This window comes from Jaculus jaculus, chromosome 4 (genome assembly GCF_020740685.1).
Source record: "Jaculus jaculus isolate mJacJac1 chromosome 4, mJacJac1.mat.Y.cur, whole genome shotgun sequence".
NCBI classification, from domain to species: Eukaryota; Metazoa; Chordata; class Mammalia; order Rodentia; family Dipodidae; genus Jaculus; species Jaculus jaculus.
In genome coordinates this window covers 59,893,216-59,919,883 of record NC_059105.1, presented here as the reverse complement: position 1 = coordinate 59,919,883, position 26,668 = coordinate 59,893,216, and the positions used below count along the sequence as shown (strand labels likewise).

The 26,668-nt window shown below is 38.9% G+C and overlaps 1 protein-coding gene across 4 annotated transcripts in view; it reads right to left on the bottom strand.

Moving 5' to 3' along the window:
* Positions 1 to 711: 711 nt before the first annotated feature.
* The window catches only part of Sestd1 (SEC14 and spectrin domain containing 1), a 105,705-nt gene continuing 79,748 nt past the window's right edge, over positions 712 to 26,668 (bottom strand). For all 4 annotated transcript variants that reach the window (XM_045148544.1, XM_045148543.1, XM_045148542.1 and 1 more), the window contains 9 exons: positions 21,419 to 21,541; positions 16,411 to 16,605; positions 15,786 to 15,900; positions 14,407 to 14,566; positions 11,032 to 11,113; positions 10,015 to 10,137; positions 9,048 to 9,239; positions 6,032 to 6,153; positions 712 to 5,217 (listed from right to left, as the gene is read on the bottom strand). In XM_045148544.1, the coding sequence (XP_045004479.1) occupies positions 5,088 to 5,217; positions 6,032 to 6,153; positions 9,048 to 9,239; positions 10,015 to 10,137; positions 11,032 to 11,113; positions 14,407 to 14,566; positions 15,786 to 15,900; positions 16,411 to 16,605; positions 21,419 to 21,541 (1,242 nt within the window). In that variant the 3' untranslated portion in view covers positions 712 to 5,087. The remainder of the gene's footprint in view (positions 5,218 to 6,031; positions 6,154 to 9,047; positions 9,240 to 10,014; positions 10,138 to 11,031; positions 11,114 to 14,406; positions 14,567 to 15,785; positions 15,901 to 16,410; positions 16,606 to 21,418; positions 21,542 to 26,668) is intronic.

The window sequence follows — 26,668 nt, the reverse complement described above, 5'->3', positions numbered from 1 at the left end:
ATGCAAGGCTTGACCCAGTATAACAAATTCAGTGTCATTCTGCTAAGCCTAAGGAGAGATGTTTTTGGACATCCTGAAGAAATGGCCTTCGACTTGCAAACACTCCTTGAGATGCACTAGGAGTCAGCTTCAGGGATAATTGCCTTTTCAGAAATAGTTTCCCACATGCCTTACTTAAAACCTCTCACGACCCTGTTCTCAACATCTGGTAGTTAGTAGCTATTTTTAATTATATACTAAGAATTCCTGTTATCATAACATAATCTGAATTCTATACTGCATCTTGTCTTAGGCAGAGTTTTCACAAAAATAATGATTCTTTAAAATGTTTACTCATTTGCTTTCAAAGTATTTAGTCACTGTACTGACTTTCTTTTGATCTTGAAGTTCTTTGTGTCCTAGTACAGGTCCCACTTTTTCTTTAAGTACAAGGTCTAGTGTTTATTTGCAAATCCTCAGGTTTATCTTAACTGCTGAAGCAATGCTGAGTTTATCCACACACACCACACGCCTATGCTATCTCACGGGCATGCTCAGTTCTAAGTCTCAGCTGCAGGATCAGTCTTCCCACTGTCTCTGTCTGAGTTGCCAAAGTTGTTCCTTTCCAGCCATAACCAGCATGAGTAGTGCTTTTTAAGTATTTTTTTAAACCACAGTATCAGTAGATTTTACAAAGTTCCCCTGGTTTTTGGTCTTGTTTCTACAGGTTGCTGTTTTCTTAACACACACTCCAAGCATGATTTTTTTTTTTTTTACTTGTGTTGAATAATTGAGTTGTCTCATGATCTCACAACCTCAAAATAGATAATACTCATCCCTTGAATTCTGTCTTACTGTTCTATCCTCTCCCCATAAAACAGAGAATTTGTCAGTTTTAAGGCCCTACTATATGTAGATGAAGGTACCAACTCTACTGGCAATTTTTCTGGTAGTTTCCTTACACACTCCTCCAATGGGGATCTCAGCACGGAGATGGTGCTGAGCGGACACATATGAAGCGTGTCATCTCCCTACAACCCCATGCACATTATCTGAGACACAGCAAGATAATGCTCTCAGTTCTAGTCTGCAAAGATAATGTTAGCAATGACACTTTCCATGGTATATACCACTCTGGTTTTCAATAATTTACATTTTATTTTGTTATTGAGATTATATGACTTCTCTATTTCAGATTTTAGGGTTCTCAGAGAAATTCTTTAATTTCCGCAGTGGATGAATGGTACACTCAGAATCTGAAGGCACTTCTTCAAGGTCCAAGATGTTTTCCTTATATTCACTATAGTTCTTATTTTGGCTTTTATGAGCATTCCTCTAAAATTCCTGTCATTATTTGTGCTTTTAGATAAACCTAACCTTTTCTGGAACATATATTTAAGTCAAGGTATGTCAAATGTTAATTTATTTTTATTTGCCAATGTATTTGTTGGTCTATATACCTACATGAGTATTTTCTATTCTCAATACAGACTCCTATTTTATGGGCTGGATGTTAGCACTAGTCAGCCTCCTAACTAGGTTCACTGTTCACGTCTGCTCAAACCCTAGAGAACTGTTCCTCTGGCTGCCTAAACAAAGTCACTGGTACCTGTGAGCCTGGTCACAAATGGTGGTAGACTTGCAGGGTTTGTTTCCACCTATATCATTCTCTAAAGCCTCCAGATACAGAGGTCTTTTAAAACCACAGTATTTACTTTTTTAGTGGCTATAATGTTTTTACTGTAGCCCTATGTACTTCGGGTATGATTTGAGAATGGAAGACCTATACAATAACAGCCAATCTCTCCTGGCAAATAATTGGCAGTGTTTAAGAGAATTATTTTTTTTCCCAATATATATAGTACAGGAGATATACTCACTTATCCTCATAATCATACCATTGCATACAATGGGTTTAGTTCAGGGAATATGGTTTGCTTAGCACTATCAGAAAACAACTTGTAACATTAAGTGAAGGAGTTTGACACAAATACCAAAACTATGCTAAAAAGTCTATGATACCTCTACTGACAACACCAAGAAATGACAACCATAATAAGGTGACACCCAGAAGTAACACTGAATCAAAACCCTCTACAGTGAGAGATGTAGTCATCTTCTATCTAGCAATGAATCCCAGAGAGCAGGCAGAGCCATTTCCTCATCATCCCCAATGAGTCACCCTTTCAGAATAAGGTCAGAACACTGAGGCCTGGGAACAAAGCCAAGCTAAAATGAAGTTATCATCTTTACATCATAGCTCTGCTGAGTCAGACATGTCTACAGAACCGATGTCAACTGCTATTAAATTCTGAGATTACCCAGAGACAAAAACACATGGCAAAATTTAAACAATCCATCAAACAGAAAACAAGCAAACAAAACCTAACGAAACTTTCCCAACTAACACTTCGGCCATTCCTCATGAGGGGCTAAAGCAACGCACATGGCAGTGGCACTGTACTATTAGAGATATTTCCTTTCTTACATTTGCAGATCTATGTCAATGTTGACCCACCAAAAGGTCGTGATTTTGAACAGACTGAAGCCACTTCCCTCACATGCACTCTAAGAGTACTATGACCACATGAAAAAGGACTTGCACTAGGACGTTGCTGGGTTTTCTCTGACAGATACACGTGGAGAAACAAGCAGCAGCACCTGCATAAATGAAGAGCATCCACGTTTACATGGCCAGCACTACTCAACTTGGAGAGGACGTTTCTCTCCTGTACTCTGTGAGAAAGAAAGGTTCAGATACATGAAACTTGACTCATTGGGCAATTATGAGTCCATGGATTGATGGTATAATTATTAACAAATCAGTTCTAACAAAGATATTAAATATACTCTGATTCTGAAACTCAGTAAAAGAAATATTGACTATAATAAATAAAGATCTAAAGAAGCAATATATCTATGTATCTAAAATATCAAACAGCCTCCTGAAGAAGCAGCTTCACAAGTTAATCCTAACTTTATGAAACAAAAATGTTCCAAACACACTTCGGAATAATATTAGAGGGATTATTACTCATGTGTAGGGAACATGAGCATGTTTTACACATGGGTACCAGGCAAGCAGGCAAGATTTCGCCCCTCAGAGGACACTATGACACACAAAGCAGGGCTAGATATCACTGTAGATCATGAGTAGCACCATCATGAAGACTGAAAGGAAAAGTCACAGAAGACCCTACTCATAGGAATAGAGCCCTGATCGAGGGTCATCAAGTATAGAAGGAACTTCCTGGACGTTCCTAGAGGCAGTGGCAGCAAAAGATAAGACACTGGGGGAGGGGAAGTTGAATTTTATCCCAGGCATTCTGGCATCTTTAACCAAAATGACTCGAGGAGAGAGGTGATGGGTATGATAAATCCTTCATTGAGGGGTAAACATGAGGTGGGCAGTTGAAGGTGACAAGCATTTTGCTTAAGTCCTGTAAAGTAGGACATCAGGATGAAAAAAAAAAAAAAAAACCAAACCACAGGGGTGAGCCACCTCATGATGAATGAAAGAGCATGAATGCTGAGCAGACATCCCTGAAGGAGCATGCAGCAGAGACAGCGTCTTCGAGGGAGGAGACACTGTTGGGAAACAGGCTCCATGGATGGAATGTTAGCCAGGCACAGAGAAAGTAAGTGACGCAGACTGAGGAAGAAACAAAGCACACTGAGTTCAGGAACTCTAACAGCACTGCTGACTTTCAAAAGAATAGTTTCATTAGAGTGTGAAGCTGGATTGTGAGGTACGGCACAGCGAGGGACGTGGGTGGCAAGGCAGCAGACGGCTCCTGCAGGAGGCCTGCCAGTGGAGACAGAAGGCGGCAGGTTTGGCTCTGGACACATGAGCATGTCTATAGACTGGGAAAAGGAACCACATACAAGTCATTGCAGCACTCTGTACTGAACATAAGCCCAGTTGTTTTTAACCATAGAAAAATTTCTGAAATAAACATTAACACAAAAATTAAATTATAGAACTTTTATAATTTAAGCTTAATACAAACATAAAGCACTACCATTGTATGACAAATTTTATTTCTAAAGGATTTGTACAGTCTTTGTGATTAGACTATGTCAGAATTGATTTTACCTCTAGTCTTTCATGAGACAGTAAATGTTATTAACAATTTCTGTTTTAGTTCCAGAAAGATTACTGTGATATAAAGGATTATACAGAAGTAATTATGTGTGTCTACTTTCTTAGCCCTTCTCCAGCACAGACAAAAAAAAAAAAAAATCTTCAGGGGAGTTAATAATTTGGATAATATTTTTCTTACATTGAGAAAATTTAAAAATAGTATTCTATTATTAATCAGTTCTTAAAGATCTAAATTGGTCTTCACAATTACTTTTCATAATAAAACATGCCTATTTATTATATACACATGCATACATATGAAATTCCTGGCCAAAATACATGCACCCACCATCAAAAAAAAAAATTATTAAATCATCTTCACAAACCTAAGAATGCCCTTTTTAGTAAGGCACTCATTTGAAACAGGATATAAGTACCAAATTAAATAAGATGTTTGAAGAATCCTTTTATTAAGCACTAACAACTTTTAATACATTATGAATACAAATAAGAAAATGTCTTTTATGAATATGATATATCAAACATCTGACGGGCTTTCTCCATATGGACACAATAAAAATAATCAATTTAAAAGACTTACAAAGTAAAATTTTAAGGACACCACCATCTACTAACTGTTTAACTATAGTCTAAATTTACTATTTCACCTGGGGAGGAAGGGCAACCATGTTTTTTGAGAGAATTTCTAAGCTCTTGCTAGCACCATTCAAAGCTTATTATAGTTGTTCATCTACAAATTGACAAGTTGGGTAAAGCTTGAAAGCAAGTTTTCAGTGCAGTATTTATAGTTCCTTCTTTTAAGATACCTGGAGTCTATGGTCTCAAAGCATGTTATGTGATTATGCCTTGGTAGTTGAGAGGTGTTAGCATGTAGAGAGACATGTCGTGGGAAGAAATGAGGCTTATCTTGCTGTGAAATGTGTCTTAATGAGCTCTGGCTAATACTGCAGTACGCCAGCAACGTGCAGGAGTGTGTTTCTGATGATCTGGGAAGCTGGGAACATTAACTCTCCGTGGACACCATTTCGGGATGTCTTAGTTGCTGCCTTTTAAGACTAACTAGTTTCATCCTATCTCTGATGTGTTCTGCAGTAGAAGCCATGTCACTTGGACTCCCAAAGTATTGTTCAGTTCTAGAATGAAAACACAAAGAAAAACCACAGATTAGTACTAACTCATTTAACTACAGCAGATGCAAAATGAAGTGATCATTATCATACAGTATCTATGCAACGTGACCCATGTTTGGAAACTAGTTAAGTTAAGCCAGGTTTGGTAGCTCACACCTGTAATGTCAGCACTCAGAAAGCCGAGGGAGGAGGATCACTGCATGTTCAAGGCCAGTGTGGCCTACATGGTAAGTTCTAGCCCAGGCTACCTACGGTGGGAGACACTATCTCAAAAACAAAACAAGAAAACTAGTTCACTTGCAGACCACATTGTTTGTCTGTGAGTAATAACAATGTATTTTTGTGACATAAAATGATAATACAAGGTAACATATATTAGTGATAGATGTCATATTCTATGCACTTATCATCTCAGCAACACAAACAGTGTAACACTAGAGACAGTTCACCTTCTCACCCTGGCTCTGCAAACATTCGCAGACACAAAACCTGTACATGTATTTGAACACTGAAGACGTCGACTGTCAAATACAGCCATGGCTAGACCCCAGCGTCTCCATCCATCCAGTCGGTGTTCAACCTTCTACAACCAGCTGTCCAGAAGCAAATTTGGTATCAGAAAACAACAATGGTTAGTTACTGCTGCCAGCAGCTGAGCTCGATTTTCTTTTCAGTTTACACTGATTGATTGTAGGAATTGAAGACGCAGACCAAAGTCAATTTGCTTGGCTTTCTAAAGAATAGATTTCCTCTTTTAGTGATTTCACTTTTAGACCTCACAAATTTTTAAAAAAAATTATAAAAGCATGCACCATACCCATCAGGATAAACTACAGGAACAGTTAGTCGATCCAAAAGTGATTTCCCAACTGCTTCAATTTCGTCAAACTGATCCTCATCATTAAGAGCTTCCGGCTCATCTGGACAGTCTTGCAAAATCTGCGACAAACAAAAGGGTGACATCAATCAAGTGACACAGAAAGGGAATTCAGTCCATGAAAACTTAGTAAGGTGAAGAAGGTGGTTTTGTTTAATTCTTTTTTTTTTTTTTTTCCCAAGGTAGGGTCTCACTCTGGCTCAGGCTGACCTGAAATTCACTCTGTAGTCTCAGGGTGGCCTCGAACTCTCGGCGATCCTCCTACCGCTGCCTCCCTAGTACTGGGATTAAAGGCGTGTGCCACCACGCCCGGCTTGTTTAATTCTTGGTATCTCCATGTAGGTCAGTTTACAAGATCGATCTGTTACTAGTATGGTTGGCTCAAGAAATCACAGTAACGAAATGATATGATGAGCAGTGAACATTCAATCAGGATGGAATGGTCTACAGTGATTTCTATAAATAACAATGAGCAGACCACTATTTAGAAAATAAGTTCAACTTGTCCTTAAGAACTGTTCTCTAACACATTAGGAAAGCATTTATTAACTATTTTTATATTTATTTAGCAGTTTGGGATGATAATGACATACAGACTATGTCCTTTAAGGAGTTTACAGATTTCAAAAATCAAAGACAATATAAACTAAAAACAGTACACTGAACTCATGGGAAGAATAGATAGATACTTTAATAGTTAATCTGCTTATTTTTTTAGTTATAATTCTAATTTAAGAAGTTCTAGCATGCTCAAATACATTTTATTGTCTCATTCATTGTTTTTTTTTCTTTTTTAAGATTAAAAATTTAAGATTTATGGGCTGGAGAGGTGGCTTAGTAATTCAGGTGCTTGCTTGTGAGGCCTAAGGGCCCATGCTTGACACTCTAGAGCCCATATAACCCAAATACACAAGGTGATGCAAGTGAAAGGTTGCAAATGTACACTAGGTGACAAATATATCTGGAATTCAACTTTAGTGGTTTGAGGCCCTGGCGTACTAATTCTCTCTCTCTCTCTCATTAACAAATATTTAAGACTTAATTTAGGTATTTATACTTACTGATACAAAACAGAGTCAAATAAATGTCTGCTAACAAAAGGATTAACATAAGTTTATTTAGTAAAATAACCAAAAATTATTGTAGCAAGATAAAGGCTAGAGAGGACAAAAACAAACATAATTTTCTATCTAAAAACTATTTTAAAATTCTTAACCATTTTCACATATTTATAGCATTCTAAAGAGTTCTAGATTTTTAAGCTATTCTTATAGTTACATTTTAAAATAGTCTTCTAGGGCACTGGAGAGGTCTGATTCCACCTAAAGCCAGTTGAACAGAGCAGTGCGTGTGGATTTTGTTTGCAGCAGCAGGAGGCCCTGGTGGCCCCATTGTTTCTCTTCCTCTTTCTTCTTCCCTCTCACTCAAAATTAATGATTAAAAAATTGACTCCTAAAAAGTGGTCAGTGCTTAGAAACTGGGCCAATTCAACTTTGTGGCAGGGGCTTGTGACCCAAGGGGAAAGGAAGGTTTTCAGCCCTGTTACGTCTCTAATGTTTGGCAGTGCACTGGTTACATGGCTATGTTCAGTATAAAATTTCAAGTAGAATACTTAAGGTGTGTACACTTTTCTGAAGTAGCATAGTTCATAATAAAGCAATCAGTACAATCAGTAGATAAACAAGACATGCTAGTGTGTATGTGTTCTTTCATTACCATTAGGCCTTCTTTTATTTTTATTTATTTAGATTTTCTTTTTTGGAGATAGAGCTCCCTATATGGTCCAGGCTGTCCTTGAACTCATGATACTTCTACCTCAGCTTCCAGAGTATTGGGAGCACATATGTGTACCATCATACTTGGTTTCATTAGGCCCATTTTAACCAAAACACTGATCTGCGAAGTTCAGTATTCAGGTGAGAGAATTAGCTATGGACACTTTCCAACAGCTGTCTTCCTAACAAGGAAATGAACTGCCAAGTGCCTGGGTTCCTTGCAACTTCTGCTCTGTTTCATAATGAACCTATCATCTAGTTTTACTGTATATAAACACATATAACATTCTCTGAAGATAAACTTGTAGGAGATCAGCACAAATATAACTATAAAAAAAACCTCCTCCTTAAAATTGAAGTGTAAGATTTAGGTGCTATACATTTTTACTGTGAAGAGTAAGAAAAAAATTTCTATTAAAAATTTGCCCAAATAACAGCAGCATTTTTAATTACTGGTTTCTAGAACTAAAGGCTTAAAGTCATAGAAATAGCTCTTCCTCCCACAGTATCTATTGGGAGTCCATGGTTGCTGGGAGAGGGGGAATCCCTATCTTCAGTGGTATAGCCACTCCAGTAAATAAACCCCTTCCCATGCTCAATGAGCAACTCTCATTTAACACAGTGGGACGGACAGAGGGGATAATTGGGAAGAAGAAGGGGCTTAGTGGGAGTGGGAGGGGAGGGGAGTGAGAGAGGATAATGGGCATGCATCTGATCAAAATATATTTTGTCCATGTATGAAATTAGCAAAAATAAGGTCAAAGGAAAATAAATTTCAGAATTAATAATAGATAATCACAGAGAAAAAATCTTTTTTACTCTTATTTTAGTTGACCAGTCTCTACCTTAAGTTGTGCACTTACAAAGTACTCCTAAAAGGTTACCAGGGCAGCTTCTAACCCTGGCACAATGAAAGAGGCTGGCAAGGCGGTACTAGAGAACAGGAAGGCCCCTGCACACAGGTTTGGGGAGGAGAGAAGGAAGAGAAAAGCAAGGACTCTTGGAGAGCTGGATGCTTCGACTCAGTTATGGAATTTGAGTTTGTATGGTGTAAGACAGCATAATGCATCTAAACAAACCTTAACAACAGAATTAATATGAATTCTAACAAATAATTTTAACCATAATTACACTGTGAGAATTAACACTTGAGACTCCATTTTAAGAAAGAAAAGGCAGACCTTTTCAGCATTGGAGTGAAATGCAATAGCCATTTCCAACCTATGCACTCTCTCTTCAGACGCTATGGTAAACTGCTTCCACACTCTGTTCAGCCGAGGAAGGGTGTCCCCTGAGGACCGAGAGGTGCAGCGCAAAGACTGGCACAGCACGACGGTGGCCTGCAACAGCTGTCTCCCGTAGTCGTACGTACTCTACAAGACAAAGAGTAACGGTGGGATTATAACGGACGACGAGAAGGGATGGAGGCAGAAGGGAGCATGGGGGGGGGGGGGGGGGGGGCAGCGATGCGGCTGCTCTACTAGAAATCAGTGCTGAGCCAAGCAGGGGGAATGATAAATTATTGGCATGCATAAATAATCAACGGGAAGTAGTACTTTTAGTTTGTTCCTCAGACTCGTTCTCTTTAAGCTTCCCCCTCACTTTCTGTGCTTTGGGGTCTCAGCCTGCTAAATTTCTCTGGCCAAAAAGAATGTCAGCTCTGATTATCAGAACAAGAAGGTACAACTGGACAGTTTATATTCCACATAGAAAACTAACTAACATTGTTACGATGTGAATTCAATTAACAGGGTAAGTACATTAAGATATTCTTGCCACCAAAACAATTCTGTATTAGTAAGCTAATACCAGTGAAATGCCGAAAGAGGTGTTTCTATATTGCTGGTGTTCATTCATATTTCCTAGTAACTAGTGTCAATGAATGAACAGTTGGATGGCCTGCAAAACACCATAATGTACAGTACAACTTAGAGGAGCATGTAGATCCTGTATCCGAGGAAACAGATCCTCTCAGGTTTATGCAGATTAGTTTTGATGCATCCCAGGTATTCACCTTTCTGTGAAATTTCTAGAATAACAAAACTAAGCTTCTAAGACATGGGGTGGGGGGAGGTAAGTAACATTCTCATACTGCAGAAAGCTATCTAAACACCAAGCCTGTAGAAAAGGAAGGAAACCAGCTTGCACCTGTGCAACATCAACAAATTTTCGATGCTTTTCCAATAAAACTTTCGTTTCCTGAGTGTCGTCGCCCAATCTGATGTGGGTCTTAAGCAGGGCATCCAGAAGCTCACTTAGCCATTCTACTGCCTAAATGAAAACACACAGAGTGAGCACATTTTTGCAATTCTCTACATTTACTGAAACATCACACTTGAAGATTACTATCACCTGATTAGTTGGCCCATTAATTATAACATAGGTTTTTAATAGCTTATTCACTCAATGCCCTATTACATAAATTAATGACTTGTAGTCCCTCCAACTTCTTTTAAAATCTGCACATAAGATCTACTAAAAAGATGCTATCATTTAAAAATTAAAATCACATAATGGAAGATCACAGACCTACTGGGATCTCATTTCAAATTTGTGTTCTATTTAAAACCATAAAGAGGAAAGTCTGATACTAAATACATGACAACATCAAACTGCTTATCTGGCATTGAATGTTCTCTTGTAGGGAAGAAAGCAATGTGCTTCACCAACCTTTATTCTGGGATGTATCTAGCAACTGAGTTAATAAGACTAAATACTATAGCTGGAGATGGCTTAGTAGTTAAGGCACTTGCCTGCAAAGGCAGAGAACCCAGGTTTGATTTCCCAGGACCCACATAAGCCAGATACACAAAGTAGCGGGTGCATCTGGAATTTATTTGCAGTGGCTGGGTGCTCTGGCATACCCCTTCTCTATCTACCTCTTTCTCTCTCTCAAATAAAAATAAATAAATAAATTAATTAATTAATTAAATTAAACAAAATAGTAAATACTGCCAATCTTGAACTCTGTGGAGTTTTTCCTTGAGTGTGAGTCAAATGAGCTCAGTAGGCTAGCGAGAAATACTAAGCTTTGTTCTTCATGGGAGAAATGAGCGTCTCTTTGCATGAACTGATGTGCAGGTCCATGAGAAGTACATTCTCATTACATCCAATGAACTACAACTCAAAGGCGAGGAAATCGAATCAGCAGTCTACTGTCCTCACCTGGGCAGCATCTTCTTCACACTTAAACAGCTGTACCATCTGAAGCATCTTCAGCCTTCGCACATCCACCATATCTTCACATCTACTAGGCCCAAACACAAGGTGAGTTTACCACCGTGGTTTCAGTGGGTTCCAGCATCATCATCTGACACACATATTTCACAGGAGGCTAACATACTTAGTCTTATACTATGAAGACTGCAACTAGTTTGTACTGACTTGTAAGAATTTTAAGGATATCTAGTCTATTATCTATGTTACATCAAAACCTCAAAATACCTGAGGACACTGAATGACAAACCCTCTTGAGGATAGCATGGAGTCTGCAAAATATTGAAGCAAAGTATAAACGTGATAGTGCACCAAACCCCAAAGAAACCTACATTGCCAGTGTGCATTAAATAAGCTTCAAAGATTTAAAATAAAACCCACATTTTTCCAAATACTAGTTTCAATGGCATGTTTCCAGTGAATTTTTTTAAATGAATACTTTTCATTACATTGTACTACCTGGAATAATAATGCTTCTAAATTTAAAAACACTCCATCAATACTCTTAAGGAAAAATTTCACTGATCTTTTGGGGGGAGAGAAACACAATGTAGGGCACCTGGTAATCTCACTGTTGTCTGCTCGGATAATGTATAGGTGAAATCTGAAAGTTATCTTGACTTCACTCAGTCTGATCCAGCTCCTTCACTCGATGCAATTCCATGCTGGGCTCTCATTAAGAGAGGAGGGAAGGAGGACTCTTACTGCAGTCCCACACACCAGAAACAAGTAACCCAATGGTTACTAGATTCTGAACGCTCAACTTTCTTAAAGAAACCCTAATAACAAAACCTGTTAACACCAGGCTGTTTATAAATAAAGATGCTCTCCATAAAAAGGAAATTATGATGGTGATTATTTCTAAGATCTGAAATGACAAGTTATGTAAGGTACTTTAGTGGTAAAGTTACCACACATATACTCAATACCTATTATGTGTCTTTGGGGAAATAAAATAATTTAACCTAAGATTAATCCATATTTTATCCAAACAGACCACAGTGAGATTAAAAACCACCCATGAAAAATAGGCTTGAGATAAGCAACCTCATAAATACTATTCTGGGTCTATGTGAAAGGTTTCATGGGAGGAGAAAAGAGCAGGGGACTAACTTGCCTTAGCAATCCCTGGCTTTCTACATAAGGCATCCCTTAGTCTTAAAGAATTGGGAAGTCCAGTGGACGTAAAATAAGGAAAGAAGCATTCTTAGATGTGGATGCATGAAACAGTATGATGTATTTGCGGAGACTTAAAATAGCAGTGTGGTTCTGTGGGAAAATTCTACATGTTGATTATGCAGAACTGAATGCTGAAGGATCTCCTACACTATTCCGAGGGGACTGAACTTCATCTGAGAGAACAGTCACTGAAGACGGTACTATGCGGTCTTCGCATTGTGCGGATTACTCTTTCCTACAACATCCTGTAGGGGACAAGATCTAAGGCAGATGAGATAGAATCTTGAAGAAAGAAATGTCTGTATGGGACTCAAGACATCACAATATGGGCATTTGATTAACTATGAGGAGTTAGAGAGACAAAATATGTTAAGATAAATTTTAAGTTTTGTAGCTGAAGATAATTTGAACTGGAAAGTAAGAGAGGACAACAATGTTTAGGAGAGAAACCCACTGTAGAACTGTTAGGTTAGAGAGAATAAGGAGCATCAACTACAATTCCCAGCAGGCAGCCTGACCTGAGGGTCTGCAGCACAGGAGAGACACAAAGGCATTAAATGTGTGAGGCACTGCACAGAAATGTCGCCTCAGAACAGGCCCTGCGCATTGGGACTTCAGCTAGAGAAAGAGGACCCAGAGAAACAAGAGGAGAGAGAGGGTCAGGAGGAAGCCCAGGGAGTGTTCTGACGGAAGACACAGGTGATAGTGAGCTTCAAGGAGGAAGAGGAAGTGTTGCTTGTGCTATCTGAAAGGAAGCAGGGCAGGTCGAAACTATTCCCTGGATTTTCCAAGATCAAGTGCTTATTACCTTTTGGAACAGAGCAAGTGGAGTGCAGTGGTAACATGGAAGGGTGACTGGAGAGCTAAGATGTAAGCTTGAGGCAGTGAGGAATACAGACTCGACCTGCACATGACTTAGCTGAGAGGAAGAGACACTGATGCTACAAGATGGACCCTCCTGTTCACGGGAGAGATCGAAGCACTGACATAACAGAACAAGAACAGAGTGGGATTTAGAGAACAGGAATCAGAGTAGAGTGAGAGCTGGAAGAGTGAGAAGACAGAAGACGACTGAGAGAAGCCAGAGCCCACACACAGGCTTAGCCTTAGAAACCGAGGGAGCTTCCACCTTTGCAGGAAAATGAAGGTATCTGAAAAGAATCATATTAAGTGAAGTGATTTAAACTCAAAAAGATCAAAATCTCATCCACTCTCTGATATGTAGGTCTTAATGTCTGTGAGCATGTATACAGAGAAGGGCAAATGTGGCTAAAATCTATAAACATAGAACTGAAACCAAAAGTGAATATAAAGAGATAAGTTTGAGGCTAGAGAGATGGCTTAGCAATTAAGGTGCTTGCCTGAGAAGCGTAGGACTCAGGTTCGATTTTCCATTACCCACATATAAGCCAGACGTACAAGGCGGCACACGCATCTGGAATTTGTTTGCAGTAGCTAGAGGCCCTGGCTTGCCCCTTCTTTCCCTCTCTCCAGTAAATAAATAAATAAATAAAATATTAAAAAAGTGATGAGTTGGAGGAGGGGGAGGGATGAACAAAGGATACTTGCTACATGCAAACAGAAGGAAGAAGAACACAGAAGGCAATGAGGCAGTGGCGGGGGCAAGTGGCTAAAGGGAATCAACCAAAAGTAGCAACACTGGAAAATGCCATACATTTTTTAAATGCTTAAAATGAAAGAATGCCTTAAATTCCTACTTGTCTGTCAAAGGAAACTAAACATCAGCACTAGTCCAAGTCCTAACCCTTCCACAGCCAACTTGGACCTATGACATTTTGTAAGAAGCTGACATGAAGAAACAGATCAACTTAGGCGAGATTTAACTCAACTTTAAACTAAAGTTAGAAAAGCATATTTTTTTTTGCAAAAAGGTTTTCTTAAAGCAAAGCACAGTCATAGGAACAGACTATGAAAGATTTGAGTTTAACTGAAATCTCTCCTATGAAGTCAAAGGGGAAAAGCACCTATCTATATTGAACAAATGATCATAACTTGTCAGTATAATTCTATATAATAATTACGACAGTTACCCAATCCTGCCATATGACCAGTATATAACAGGCATGAAATTTTAGTTTATTTCACTTTATCTTTGTAAATTTAAAATTAACGTTCAAACTTTGCCTTTGCTTCCTCAGCTGCATATCTTCCATCACTCCTTGTATGTGGTCCACATTTTCTTTATTTTCAATGGTTACATCCTTTCCGTAGGCCCAGGATGCCTGATTGGAGATCTGATCCAGGAGACCTTGACCTTTTTCACGTAAGCCTTGCAATCCCACATCTAAAATGGGCAGTAGTAGATGAAATCTTTTAATAAATGGTGTTCCTTCCCCTAAACAAATCTTCTGTTAGTTAGCACATGAAGATCCCAAGTCCGAAAGCTTCCTCCAGAAATCATGTTGCAATTCAAGCAACAAAACCTCTTCAATGAGGCCTAGAGTGTCTCTCATACCAAATTCTCTTTCAAGGGAATCTTTGGAGCATAAATTTCTAAGGATGATTACTAAAGTAGAAGGTTTAAGAATTTCTATTTCAACAAATAAAAAAATCTATTTTCCTTTTTGCTTTCCTGAATTTCTACTTTTAAGAAAATGATTTTTAATGCATAAGATTTGTGAAATTTTCAAACAGTCACACAATGTATAATCAAAATAAACAGCTGCTTAACTCTATGAAGAGGGGTCACTGCAGCTTACACACCATGGAAAGCAGTGGTCAATCTATATTATAATATTCCAATTTATATATGTGCATATGAATTGTCTTTTTAGGCAAAGTGATACTCAAGAACTGCTGATCTTAAATCTCAATTGGAATATGAAATATGTATTATTCATATCACCTGGTAAAGAAAGGTTGTAAGCAAGTAAAATGTTAATACAAAAATGTTTTCTAAGACAATTCCCTAAAGTTATTTACCATTAGCTAAATAATTTGGTTCAATCACAACAGTTTTTTAAACTCTTCTTATTTTTACAATCCAATCTAAGGAAGTTCACTGCGTTTTCTACCGCAGAAGCATTTAAAAGGCTTTGATGTCAAGTGACAGAGTTAGGTTAATGAGGCTAACTTTTCTTGGAGACTATCTTTCCAGGGTGGAGAAACAGACACACTGACCAAATCTACTATGTTTTCAAAAGGTTAAAATACAGCAACAGAAATCATTGCATAAAACATGTTTTGGGGCCAACAGGGCTCATCACAGAACACTTTGTAACTAGTTACTATGCATGTACTCTAAGTAACTATCCCTGGCACAGGGAGACATGGGCCCTGTAGATAAAACTAAACAAGGAAGGCAAAAGGCTCAAGAAGGGAGGAGTGATTCATCAAAAAGTTTTAGCATAAATTATCACTCTTTAAGGGAATCAACTTTTCCATTACTATTTCCCTGGGCTCCCTGAAAATAATAATTAGCTTAATTGTCTCACCATGGTGCTGTTAAAAGAACCCGTATGTTTTGGTATCTTAAATTTGCTTCATTTTTTAAATTTGCTTACCAACACTTTTCAGCTTCTCCTCCAGCAGTTTTAACGTTTGCTGAATCGACGCTCCATCAGCTGGTGCTACGTCTACGCACAACATCCCCAACAAGCCGTCCAACTGCTGAGACAACTGAAGCACAGGGACAGCAGAGAGACAGATAACCCTGATGCAATCAACATCTACGGTGCTTAATGATTGATGAGGCTTATCTAAAGAGGACATCACAATCACACTTGAAAGGACTATGTTGTTAAAAGACAAGGGCGCATGATTGGAATCCATGTTATCTAGAGGATGGCACGCACAGACGCATGCACCTGGGAGACAAGGAGGCACATCCAGGTCAGGAGAATGCAAAAAGGTATTGACGGTTCCATTTCCATCTACATTAGAGAACATATATATGGGAAGACAATCAAAATGAAATAGATGGGCTAGCTTGGAACACTCTACTTAGACAATAAAGGATTCAATTGCATGCAGAATAACAAACTATTTCTTTAAAATAAAAAAAATTATTCCATTATCCTTACCAAAACACTATTCCAGAAAAGTAATTACCAGGCATGCAAACCTGCAATCATCGTGTAGATTTCCCATCATTTGGAAACATGATAAGCAACCAGAATAGACACTCACATCTTGGGCAACGCCATGAAATTCAAGAGCTGCTTGTAAGAGATTCTGCCTGAACTCCAGCTGACTGGCCTGCCGGTAGCAAACATCGCTAAGCTGCTGCTGAAGAGACTTCAGCTCCACGAGGTCTTCCTCATCGCCAGCATTCAAGAGCGCAGCAATCTGCTGGTTAAGCTCCACATACACCGCAAACCACTCCTGTAAGGAGGTATTACAAAGCAAATCAGAGGTCAGAGAGCTCCTGGACGACATATGTTATTAATTTCTCCAGAGAAACAAGAACATAGTGACTACTGAAGCCCCTCAAATCAATTTTGGTGTTTTCCCAACACACACACACACACACACGCACACACACCTGAAGGTGAGTTTGAAGATAGGTTCACTTCTCATTCCTCTGCTCTCAAAACCCACATTGCCTTTGAAGTGCCAGTTCTCCCTATTGTGATCCCTCATCAGAGGTGTCAGGCAAGGGCCCCTGCCTTTGCCACACCAGCCTTTTCAATGTCTTCACCATGTAGACACCTACCAGTTCCAACAAGGTGAACTCAGTTCCTCACTTCCAGAAATAATATGGCTCTCACTTATCTTGGCGACTTCCCTTGGTTGCCATACAAACCAGTTGTACGCTCCAGCTCCAGCTCCCTGAGCCTGCATCCCATGAGCCCCAGGTACTGAAGCGAAGCCCTCTCTTTTAGTATGCTCACACTTACATGCGACGTGGTCCACCAATCTACTGACCAACCTCCTTAAATGTCCAAAACTTGGTGGCCACTTGTCCTCTCTTCTGTCCTTGGTCAAAGGCTGTCACAATTCCCAGTATGTAACACATGCCATACCCTTCCCTCCTTCCTCCAATCAGACCCACCTGTCAGAACCTCAAACCTGGCTTCTCTGGTCACCGTGGCTATCCCAGAGTGGCTGGTCTGGCTCAGTACAAACAACCCCATCATGTGCTACGGAATGATGGGCAGTGACACACAGCACAACACAGTGAGGAGTCTGTGCAATTCTATAGCTTGGTAACATTAAGGTCACCATTTCTTAAGTATAATCCACAATATTTACACAACAAAATTTCCTGAATACACATGTCTGAAAGCTTGTTCCCACTGCTAACTGATGTGAGCCAGCACATGGAAAGTTCTTAAGAGCTGTGGCTAGACCTCAGACCTTTCCTGGTCCTCTAGACAGTGCACTAGCCCTTCCCATGGGAGTGCTGGCGTCCACTGCCTTTACAATGCAGATTACTGGCACACATTAATGGGTTTCAGAACCATGGCATTTTCACACACTCCTACCGTGCTTTGATCATCTCAGAGACCTTACTTCTTACTGTGAAGAAAAGCAGTAGCCTCTCAGGTTCTAGTGTTCCTGCTAACAAATGCGTGAGCTTGGTTGCAGCACTGTGCTCTGCCCCCATTTCGTTTAATACATTGCTTATATACTGATGGAAATAATCCAATGGAGAAAAATTGAGAGAAGAGCAGGGGAGAAGACAATGAGCAAAGAAAAGCTTCGTGCTGGCAGCAACAGACTGGCCGCCATGCCCAGCACAGCGATGGCTTTAGATGAGGGAAGATGATTACCTCACTGGCAAAATACAAGGTCGGCAGATGATCTGGAGGTGGAACTGTGATGCGTAAGTGGGAAAAGGGTTTAAATGTCCACTCTCAGGACAGCAGCAGTCAGGACTGTACTGCAGGCATGTGTGCACGGGTGGCGATGTAGTTGGAGGCATGGTGGATGGAACAGGAATACCAATCAAGGAGGGAAAGAAACAGCCAAGTCAAGCTAAAAGGTAACAATAAGTAGAGTGTATGGAGGAGCAACAAGTCTGGATTCCTCACACAAGCCTGCCCAGCTGCTGCTTCTCAGACACAACCCACCAGCAAGCGGCCTCCGTGGAGGCAGGAAGGCCCCATGAAGGATGACAGGGCACTGAGTATGCAGGGGGCTCAGATGCCCCTTCTGTACCTGCTCGCCTACCACAGAACCCTCGCCCCAGAGATAAAGTAACATTTGTTGCGGGACTAAGTTATTTCATTTATTTATTTATTGCTGTTTCTGAGACAGGGTATTGCTATGCAGCCCAGGCTGACCTGGAACTTACTAGCTCTGTGGAGCAGGTTGGCTTCCTACTTGTAATCCTCCTGTCTCAGCCTCCTGAGTGCTGGGATTACAGACATGTATCACTATACCCAGTTTATGTTGTTTGTAAATTGTTATTAGACACTATACTCACTCCTATGTACCTTATTAGTTTTTCTATTGTATTTAAAAACCAAATGGAGTCTTGAATCATAAATGTTGACAAAAACTACATAATAGTGGGATTTTAATTATCTTATATTAATCCTATATATCCCCCCCAAAAAAACACAAATAACAAATTTGGGTTTTTAGCTTTATTTTTACATTATACTTTTGTGAAATTTAAAATGTAATTTTTGAGAAATCGTATGTTAAATTTTTATAAATTCTATCTTGATTAGCTGACCAGTCCCAGAAATTGTCATTATTAGTTTATAAGACCTAAAAATGTTCTAGTAAATGCTTCAAAAAGAAAAGAAAATTTTAATTAATTATTGTTATTGTTATTTTACTTTTACTTTGAAGCCCTGGATGGTACAGAACTCACTGCATAGACCAGGCTGGCCTCAAACCTGAGGAAGTCCTCAGTCTCTGCTTCCCAAGAGCTGGAGTTACAGGTGTAAGCACCATGCCCAGTAAAGAATTTCTGAATGAAATAACACAATAAGCTAACCATCATAAGCTAATGCATTTATCAAGTGTCAGCCAATCTAGTCTCAAGGTGACTGTGTAGTGCCACCTATTGGTTAAAACAATGTGATTCTCACTTTCTTTTTTTATACCTTATTGTAGAATGGGAAATTTCAACTTTATTCAAAAGTGGAAAGAACAGTACATAGAAAACCCATACACCATCAGGCCTGAGTCATTATAACCTCACAGCCAGTTCCGTGTCATCTACACTCCTTTTAGTCTTTCTTCACCTTACAATTCTACAACAAATATCACACATGATTTAAACAAATGAAATCTATGAAGGCCATCATTTCTTTTCTTTGGCTACCAAGCCCATGAATGCAGATGTCCATATATGTGTCTATGTTCTCGGGTACTAACAGCATAAGAATTAAAACAAAAACCTGTTATCTCTTACTCATATAAATGAAATTACCGGTTCTCTCTAGGAGGGAGTCAGAAAGGATGCTACCTGAGTACTCAGGTCACTGTTTGTGCTAGTTGGCTCTTTGTAGTCTCTCCATTGCTACGTCGATGAAATAAGGTTGGTGGTCTCTGAAGAACCCACTTTACACAATATACACACTAGCACAAGGCCTTTTTCAATTCACAAGTTGTGTACATTGATTCAACCTAAAAGTAGGCTTAAGGTCACAGAAAGAGCCACCTATAAGTAACTTGGTTCTCTAAACTAATTTAACAACCTGTAAAGTCAAAAAAAATCTACATATGTATCATTTACAATTGTATCTTTATCCTGTGTAATATGCAATGTACTTTTCAATTCTGTTTATGAATTTACATATGCTATGTGCATAATCCAATTTATACCTACAACCTTTTCTTTGGCTTTAAAAAAAAACTAACAAAATACATTGTTTTTTCCCTTCTCCCTTAGGATCCTTATATGTCCTGTCCTCTCCCTAGAAAGACTTTCATATAAATCCTCTTAGATGAAGTCTAGAATGTTCTACAGTGAATATTGGTTTAAGAACTAAAGAAGGATGAATTACAAGATCCAACTATACTGCAGTAACATGATTCAGAATAATACACAAGGTTTGGATAAGTCACAAACCACATCAAAAAAATAAAACAGGACAACCTTAATAGCATTCACTATTTTAAAAGTACCAAGAGAATTAAAAGAGCATGACCTCAGGAACAGGGTTAGTAAGTTAAATATAAATTATTCAATATGACTTTTTAAAAGTCATCAAAGAACCATGTTAGAAGCTGTGAAATGCACAAAATATATAAATTTCTAATGAAGGGATTTCATTTTTAAAATTCTTAAAGTATGAGTTTAACATTATTATTAGCCAGGCTTTGAAGCTAATCTAAGGAGACAGACATTAGCATTCAAATTATATTTTCCCAATTTTGTATTCAACCTACTTGAAGCCAGCCTAACAAGTCGTACGATTTTGGGGAGAGTGGGGATGAGTTTCTTGACTCAAGATTATGCTGAGTTCCTTATTAGGGCCGAGGACAACCCAGGTGGAGCCTAATAAGTACCAGTCTTCTCTACCATCCAAGGTTTGCATTTTAAATTCTCTTAACAATTATTATCTGCAATAAGCTTAAGGGTTAATTTATTTCCCAATTTAATTCTATGATTTGTCTGATTGGACTCTTCAAAGAGACAGACACGGATCCCTAAATGAGCACAGAATGGAAAGACACCACATCCTCTGCCCTCAGTCCTCCCTGGCTGTGTTTAATGCGCTGATTGTGGTGTCTGGCTCAGCACTTAACTGTACTGTACCCAGTAAAACAGGGAAGGGCCTCCTTCTGAGCACTTCAGAGCAGATGTGACATTTAGGAAGAAAGAGCAAATTAGAGGTAATAAATGAGGGCAAAGGGGAGGTGAATATGATCAAAGTAAGTTGTATGCGTGTCTGAAAATAGCATTATGAAATCTATTATTCTATACAATTAGTACAAAAATATGAAATGTTGCCATCTCTGGGACCACTGATAAGTGCTCTATTTTTTCCTCAAACTGTAGATTTTCAAACGCCATACCCAATAATATTTATATAACAATATGATTTAACTGCACTGGAGACAAAACCAAACTACCACTGATTCACACTAAGCAGCTAAGATGTACTCTTCAGCTCTAAGCATTCAACATGCACTTTATGACCTGTGCAGAAGGTTAGCACTTAGTGGCATGCATGCACTAGTGATGCCATGGAAGATGGCAGTGTAAATGTCAGAGGGAGAGGCCTCTTACACTGTGCTGACTCTCGATCTCTTCGTGCTTCTGTTGCAGGGCCTGGGAAGCCCGGATTGAGTCTCCGATCCCCCACTGTGCTCTTAGCTGTTCTGATCCAGGGCCTTCAAGCCAGTTCACGACCTAGAAAGGAAAAGTTGAGAGAATAATTTTAAGTAACAAAAAGGTTTTCAAACTTTCATTCCAATTGGGTTTTCCTGCCTCAAATTCCTCAAGTATGTATAATTTACACTCTTTAAATTCCATTGCACAGCATAGGGAACAAAGGTTTTAGGTTTTATTTGGAATGCTCAGCAATAATGTGACACCGTGTCCAAAACCTTCATTTGGAAGGATGTGCCTTGCAGCTAGCACCTGACTTTCAGTTATCTGATCATCTTCCAGGCTGAAAGAAAAGTAGGATGCTTCTGGAAGGAAGAGGATTAAAAATTCACTTATGATAAGAGAATCAGAGAGCTATAGGATTTGGACTTGGCAGGGACATCAGAAATGACATTGGTCAAAGTTTTTATCTAATACTTAAAATTGAGTCTCAGAGAGATTAAGTGACTTGCCCAAGGTAACAATCTATTGCTGAAAACCTAGGGCTAACGGTCACATGTCCTGACTCGGCAAGATGTTCTCTGCACAGCACTGATAAAATTAAGTTAATTAACAAGTGAAATTAAAATACTACTTTCTCACTTAAAGAAGCAAGGAAATTAGTAACAAACAGCAGAGGGAGAGCAAGGTATTACCCTTCAGGTGTCTTCATCAGACCCATAAGAATTCCCAAGAGTCTTCTGAGAGGAATGAAGGATGGGGGGCGCAGTACGTCAGGAGTGGGGTAAATTTTACTATAAGCAAAGCTGTCCAGTAATATAGTTGGTGTTCAATTTTTTATGAAGGATTTAGTGAAAAAGAGCTAGAGTATTAAGCAATGACCAGATTCTCACACAGGAGAGGGCTTTGTCAATTCTTCATGTACCATCATATAGTAAAGGGAAGTTTTACTGAAGAAGTAGGTGTCTGGTTATGACCTAAATCTAAACTTAGGACAGTTCCCAAGAAGCGCAGGCAGGTTTCTCTGCTGCTCACTATTTGAATTCAGCAAATAGGCTTGCCTTTTCTGTACACACAGCACAGTGTCCCCCATAATGCATTTCTTCTCTCACAGAGTTAACACATACTCATTTAAGTCTAAGTCTGTGCATCCTTATTTTTATAATTATATAAACATAGCACATAAGGAAAAACCATGCAATTTCCTTCCATAAATTTTTAATACATAGTTTTACATACTACTCCAGATTTATTTGCTCCAATCAATTCTCACAAAGTTCAAGTAACTTCTGTCATGTTTTTCACTTACCACTAGAATATAATATTTAGTGATCTGCTATCCAGTTGCTACTATAATTTTCTGAGCACTTACAAACCTCCTAATGCAGCCAAACCACCTTCTCTTACTAGGAACTAAGTAATATCCTATTTCAAATAACTATTACTCTGCTTCCAAGACTCCAACTGTATTGTTGGATGCACACAGTGTTTCTAATTTCTGCCAACTCTAACCAGTTACATGATGAAAAATAGATTTGCAAAGCATCTTCTATAATTCTATTTTATTTTGCTAGAAAATGACATGGGTTTTTTTTCATCCAATAATGAAAATGCTAATGGCTGTTGGTAATCATTGTAAAACTACCCTGTAAAATACTTGCTTCTAAAATGCCCAATAATGATTGTTTTAACTGTGTTGTACAATAATCTTTCCAAAGCATATAAACTTGTTTGGAAATTACCTTCAAGGGAAAGAAATCTCTCCATACAGTTTTTAAATATGTTGTTTATTTATTCATTTGAGAGAGAGGGGAGGAGAGGGAGAGAATGGGCACACCAGGGCCTTCAGCTACAAACAAACTCCACATGCATGTGCCACCTTGTACATCTGTCTTGTGTTGGTCCTGAGGAATGGAACCTGGGTCCTTTGGCTTTGCAGGCAAGCGCCTTAACTGCTAAGCCCTCCCTCCAGTCCTCTCCACACATTTTTAAAACCAGTATTAGCGAACAAAATGTAGTAAATGTTGGCTTACTACAGGTATATGATCTTTTAGAAGTTTCTTTCTGTTTTATTTTGTCTTGGTCAAGTATCTTAAATATTAATAACTTCCGTAAAGGTTACATTATAACATGTAACACTCAACAACAAAAATTGTCAGATGACTACTGCTGAGTCACTGGAATTACCCTAAAGGCTGGACTTTCTTTTGGCTGAACTATGTTTTTCTGAGTGCCAAGTCCATCTTACATTGTACTAGCAGGTCCTCTTTGGAATGCAGAGGTTTGCTCCTTAGCGCCTTTACTTTTTCTTCCTCATTCTTATATAAGTTGTCTCCAAAGGGGCACAGTTCTAATACCCTGTTTCTTTTGGCTACCCTCTATCACTTTTACCAGTGAGTAGTTTGGTGTGGGGAGAAAGCAACTGGTATGGGTCTGACTTCCAGCTCTGCTCCCACTACATAAGAGACCTGCTGCTCATCGTGATGGCATGAGGGCTACTGTCAGGATAATGCCCAGTCACTGTACATAAGGATCTCATGGCACTGGATGAGCTTAGTAACTGGTAGTCTCTTGCCACTTGTTCTGTACTCTGGACCCTGTCATCTCACTCCTCATGAAGTTTCTATCTCACCTACATTTTCCAATGAGATCTCTGGGTTTGTTTTTTAAAATATTTATTTATTATTACTTTTTAAGTTAGATATATATATATAGAGAGAGTACGTGAGGGCACAAACAGGTATGCCAAAGTCTCTTGCTGCTGCAAATGAACTCAAGATACATGTGCCACTTGTGTATCTGGCTTTCCTTGGGTACTGAGGAATCCAATCCAGGGCAGAAAGCTTTGCTAGTAAGTACCTGTCCCTCCCCTCCCCCACCACCAAGGTATTGTCTCTTTCTAGCCCAGGCTGATCTGGAATTCACTATGTAGTCTCATGGTGGCCTCAAACTCACAACGATCCTCCTAACTCTGCCTCCTGAGTACTGAGATTAAAGGTGTGTGCCAACGCACCAGGCTGCAAGCAAGCACCTTTTATTGCTTTCTTTAGAAAGTTTCTGTACTAACTGCAGCATTTAAGACTTTACATAAAGAGGAAAAAATAACAAAAAAAGGGGAAAAAGACAAAAAAAATTAAAAAGACTTTACAGAAGAGAGTAATTTTTAAGGAAGATTATGTAAACATTTTAAAACAACTTTTTATTTCTTCTTTTTGAGATTATTTCTCAGTCATTACTACATGTTATGAACAAGGATATAGAAATACTGAGATAAAAATGTATTTTAATTATTTTACTAGAAACATCTGAGATGAAGAAATAATGAAAGCATCTTAAAAGCTTTAACTAATAATGTGTAGTTTTTTTTTTTAAATATTTTTATTTATTTATTTATTTAAGAGCGACAGACAGAGAGAGAAAGACAGGTAGAGGGAGAGAGAGAGAATGGGCGCGCCAGGGCTTCCAGCCTCTGCAACCGAACTCCAGACGCGTGCGCCCCCTTGTGCATCTGGCTAACGTGGGACCTGGGGAACCGAGCCTCTAACCGGGGTCCTTAGGCTTCACAGGCAAGCGCTTAACCGCTAAGCCATCTCTCCAGCCCTAATGTGTAGTTTTTAAGAAACCTAATATAACAACATTAGACACTTCAATTCTGATTTTGGGATAATCTAGAAACAAAAGAAGGAAGTTATACTAATCATGGCAACTAGAGAATGAGACATGTGCTATGTGTTTAAAGTGAGACCCAGTGCAGTGGTGTTGAGAGTTCTGAGGTGATTAAGTCACCATTATCACAACAGTGGATTTGCTATGAAAGCAAGTTTCCCTTCTTGTTTACTGACTAACTTGTGCTCTGATTTGGGTTCTCCCCCAACCCCTTTCTTTCTCTCATACAAACTCTTACCCTTTTATCTTCTACCATAATAACAGAGCAATGAGGCTCTGGTCAGACACAGATCTTTTGACGTAGGAATTCCCTGCCTTCAGAACTTTAAGAATTACATCTTTTGTTCTCTATCATTAATGAATCATATGCTGGCATAGTAATTCAAAAAATGACCATTAGTACAGAACTTTAGAAGAACCATAAACTTCAAAATAAATTCAAATAAAGCAAAGACATCTCATTGACAAAACACACTCAAGTGGACATACAATGAAACTCATTTCTATGGTGTGTAACATTCTAATGTAGGCAAAGTAGATGTATGACTATCATAACAAGTGATGCGAAACTGAGGTTGATGTCCAGTCCAAACACATCTTTTTAAAAAATATTTTTATTTTTATTTATTTGACAGAAAGAGGAGGGGAGAGAGAGAGAATGAATGGGTGTGCCAGGACCTCCAGCCACTTCAAATGAACTCCAGACACATGTGCCACCTTGTGCATCTGGCTTACGTGGGTGCTCGGGAATTAAACCTGGGTCCTTTGGCTTTGCAGGCAAATGTCTTAACCGCTAAGCAATCCCTCCAGCCCCCCAAGCATCTTAATCAATCTGAATATTAACTTACTACTAAGCAGGTCTATGCCTAATCCATGATAGGACTCTTCAAACAGGAACATTTATGTGCTAAGTCTTGGACATACTGTCTGTCAAATCTACCGTAGGACTCTCCACGATTTCCTATGCACAAGGAATTTCAGGAACCATACAAAATCAAAACAGACAGAAGTGCTTGTCAAGCACCTGACCTAGAGAAAGGGCACAGCCCTAGCAGTATATTTATGCAACTGAGAATGTATTCAAATTTGTATCCATGGTTCTTCTCTACAATGAAAGAAAAGCACATAGATTTTTTTTAAAAGAAATAACATTTGCAGTGCTGGCAGTAATTACTGCCACAATACATAATGAGAATAATGACAGTGTAGTGAAGTGGCGTTGTCTTCTAAACCAGAAGCATGTGAGATTGAATTTTTAACTTCACTGCTGTGGTATAGAGAAGAAAATATGTGCACAACGCATGAAGGCTGATGCTGCAAGCTTGAGCTGTGGCAAAAGCCAATTTATGGTTTCCTTTATATAAACATTTGTTTTACATTTTTCCTAAATTTTGCAAGACATTGTGGTCTGTGCTCTGTGACCAACATAATCTTTACATGTTACTGTAATTAAATTTAAGTAATCATTTTGGCAAGGGAAATAGACCTTTTCTCTAAACTGTGTTCTATGAACAAATGTTCATGAAAATATGTGATACATAT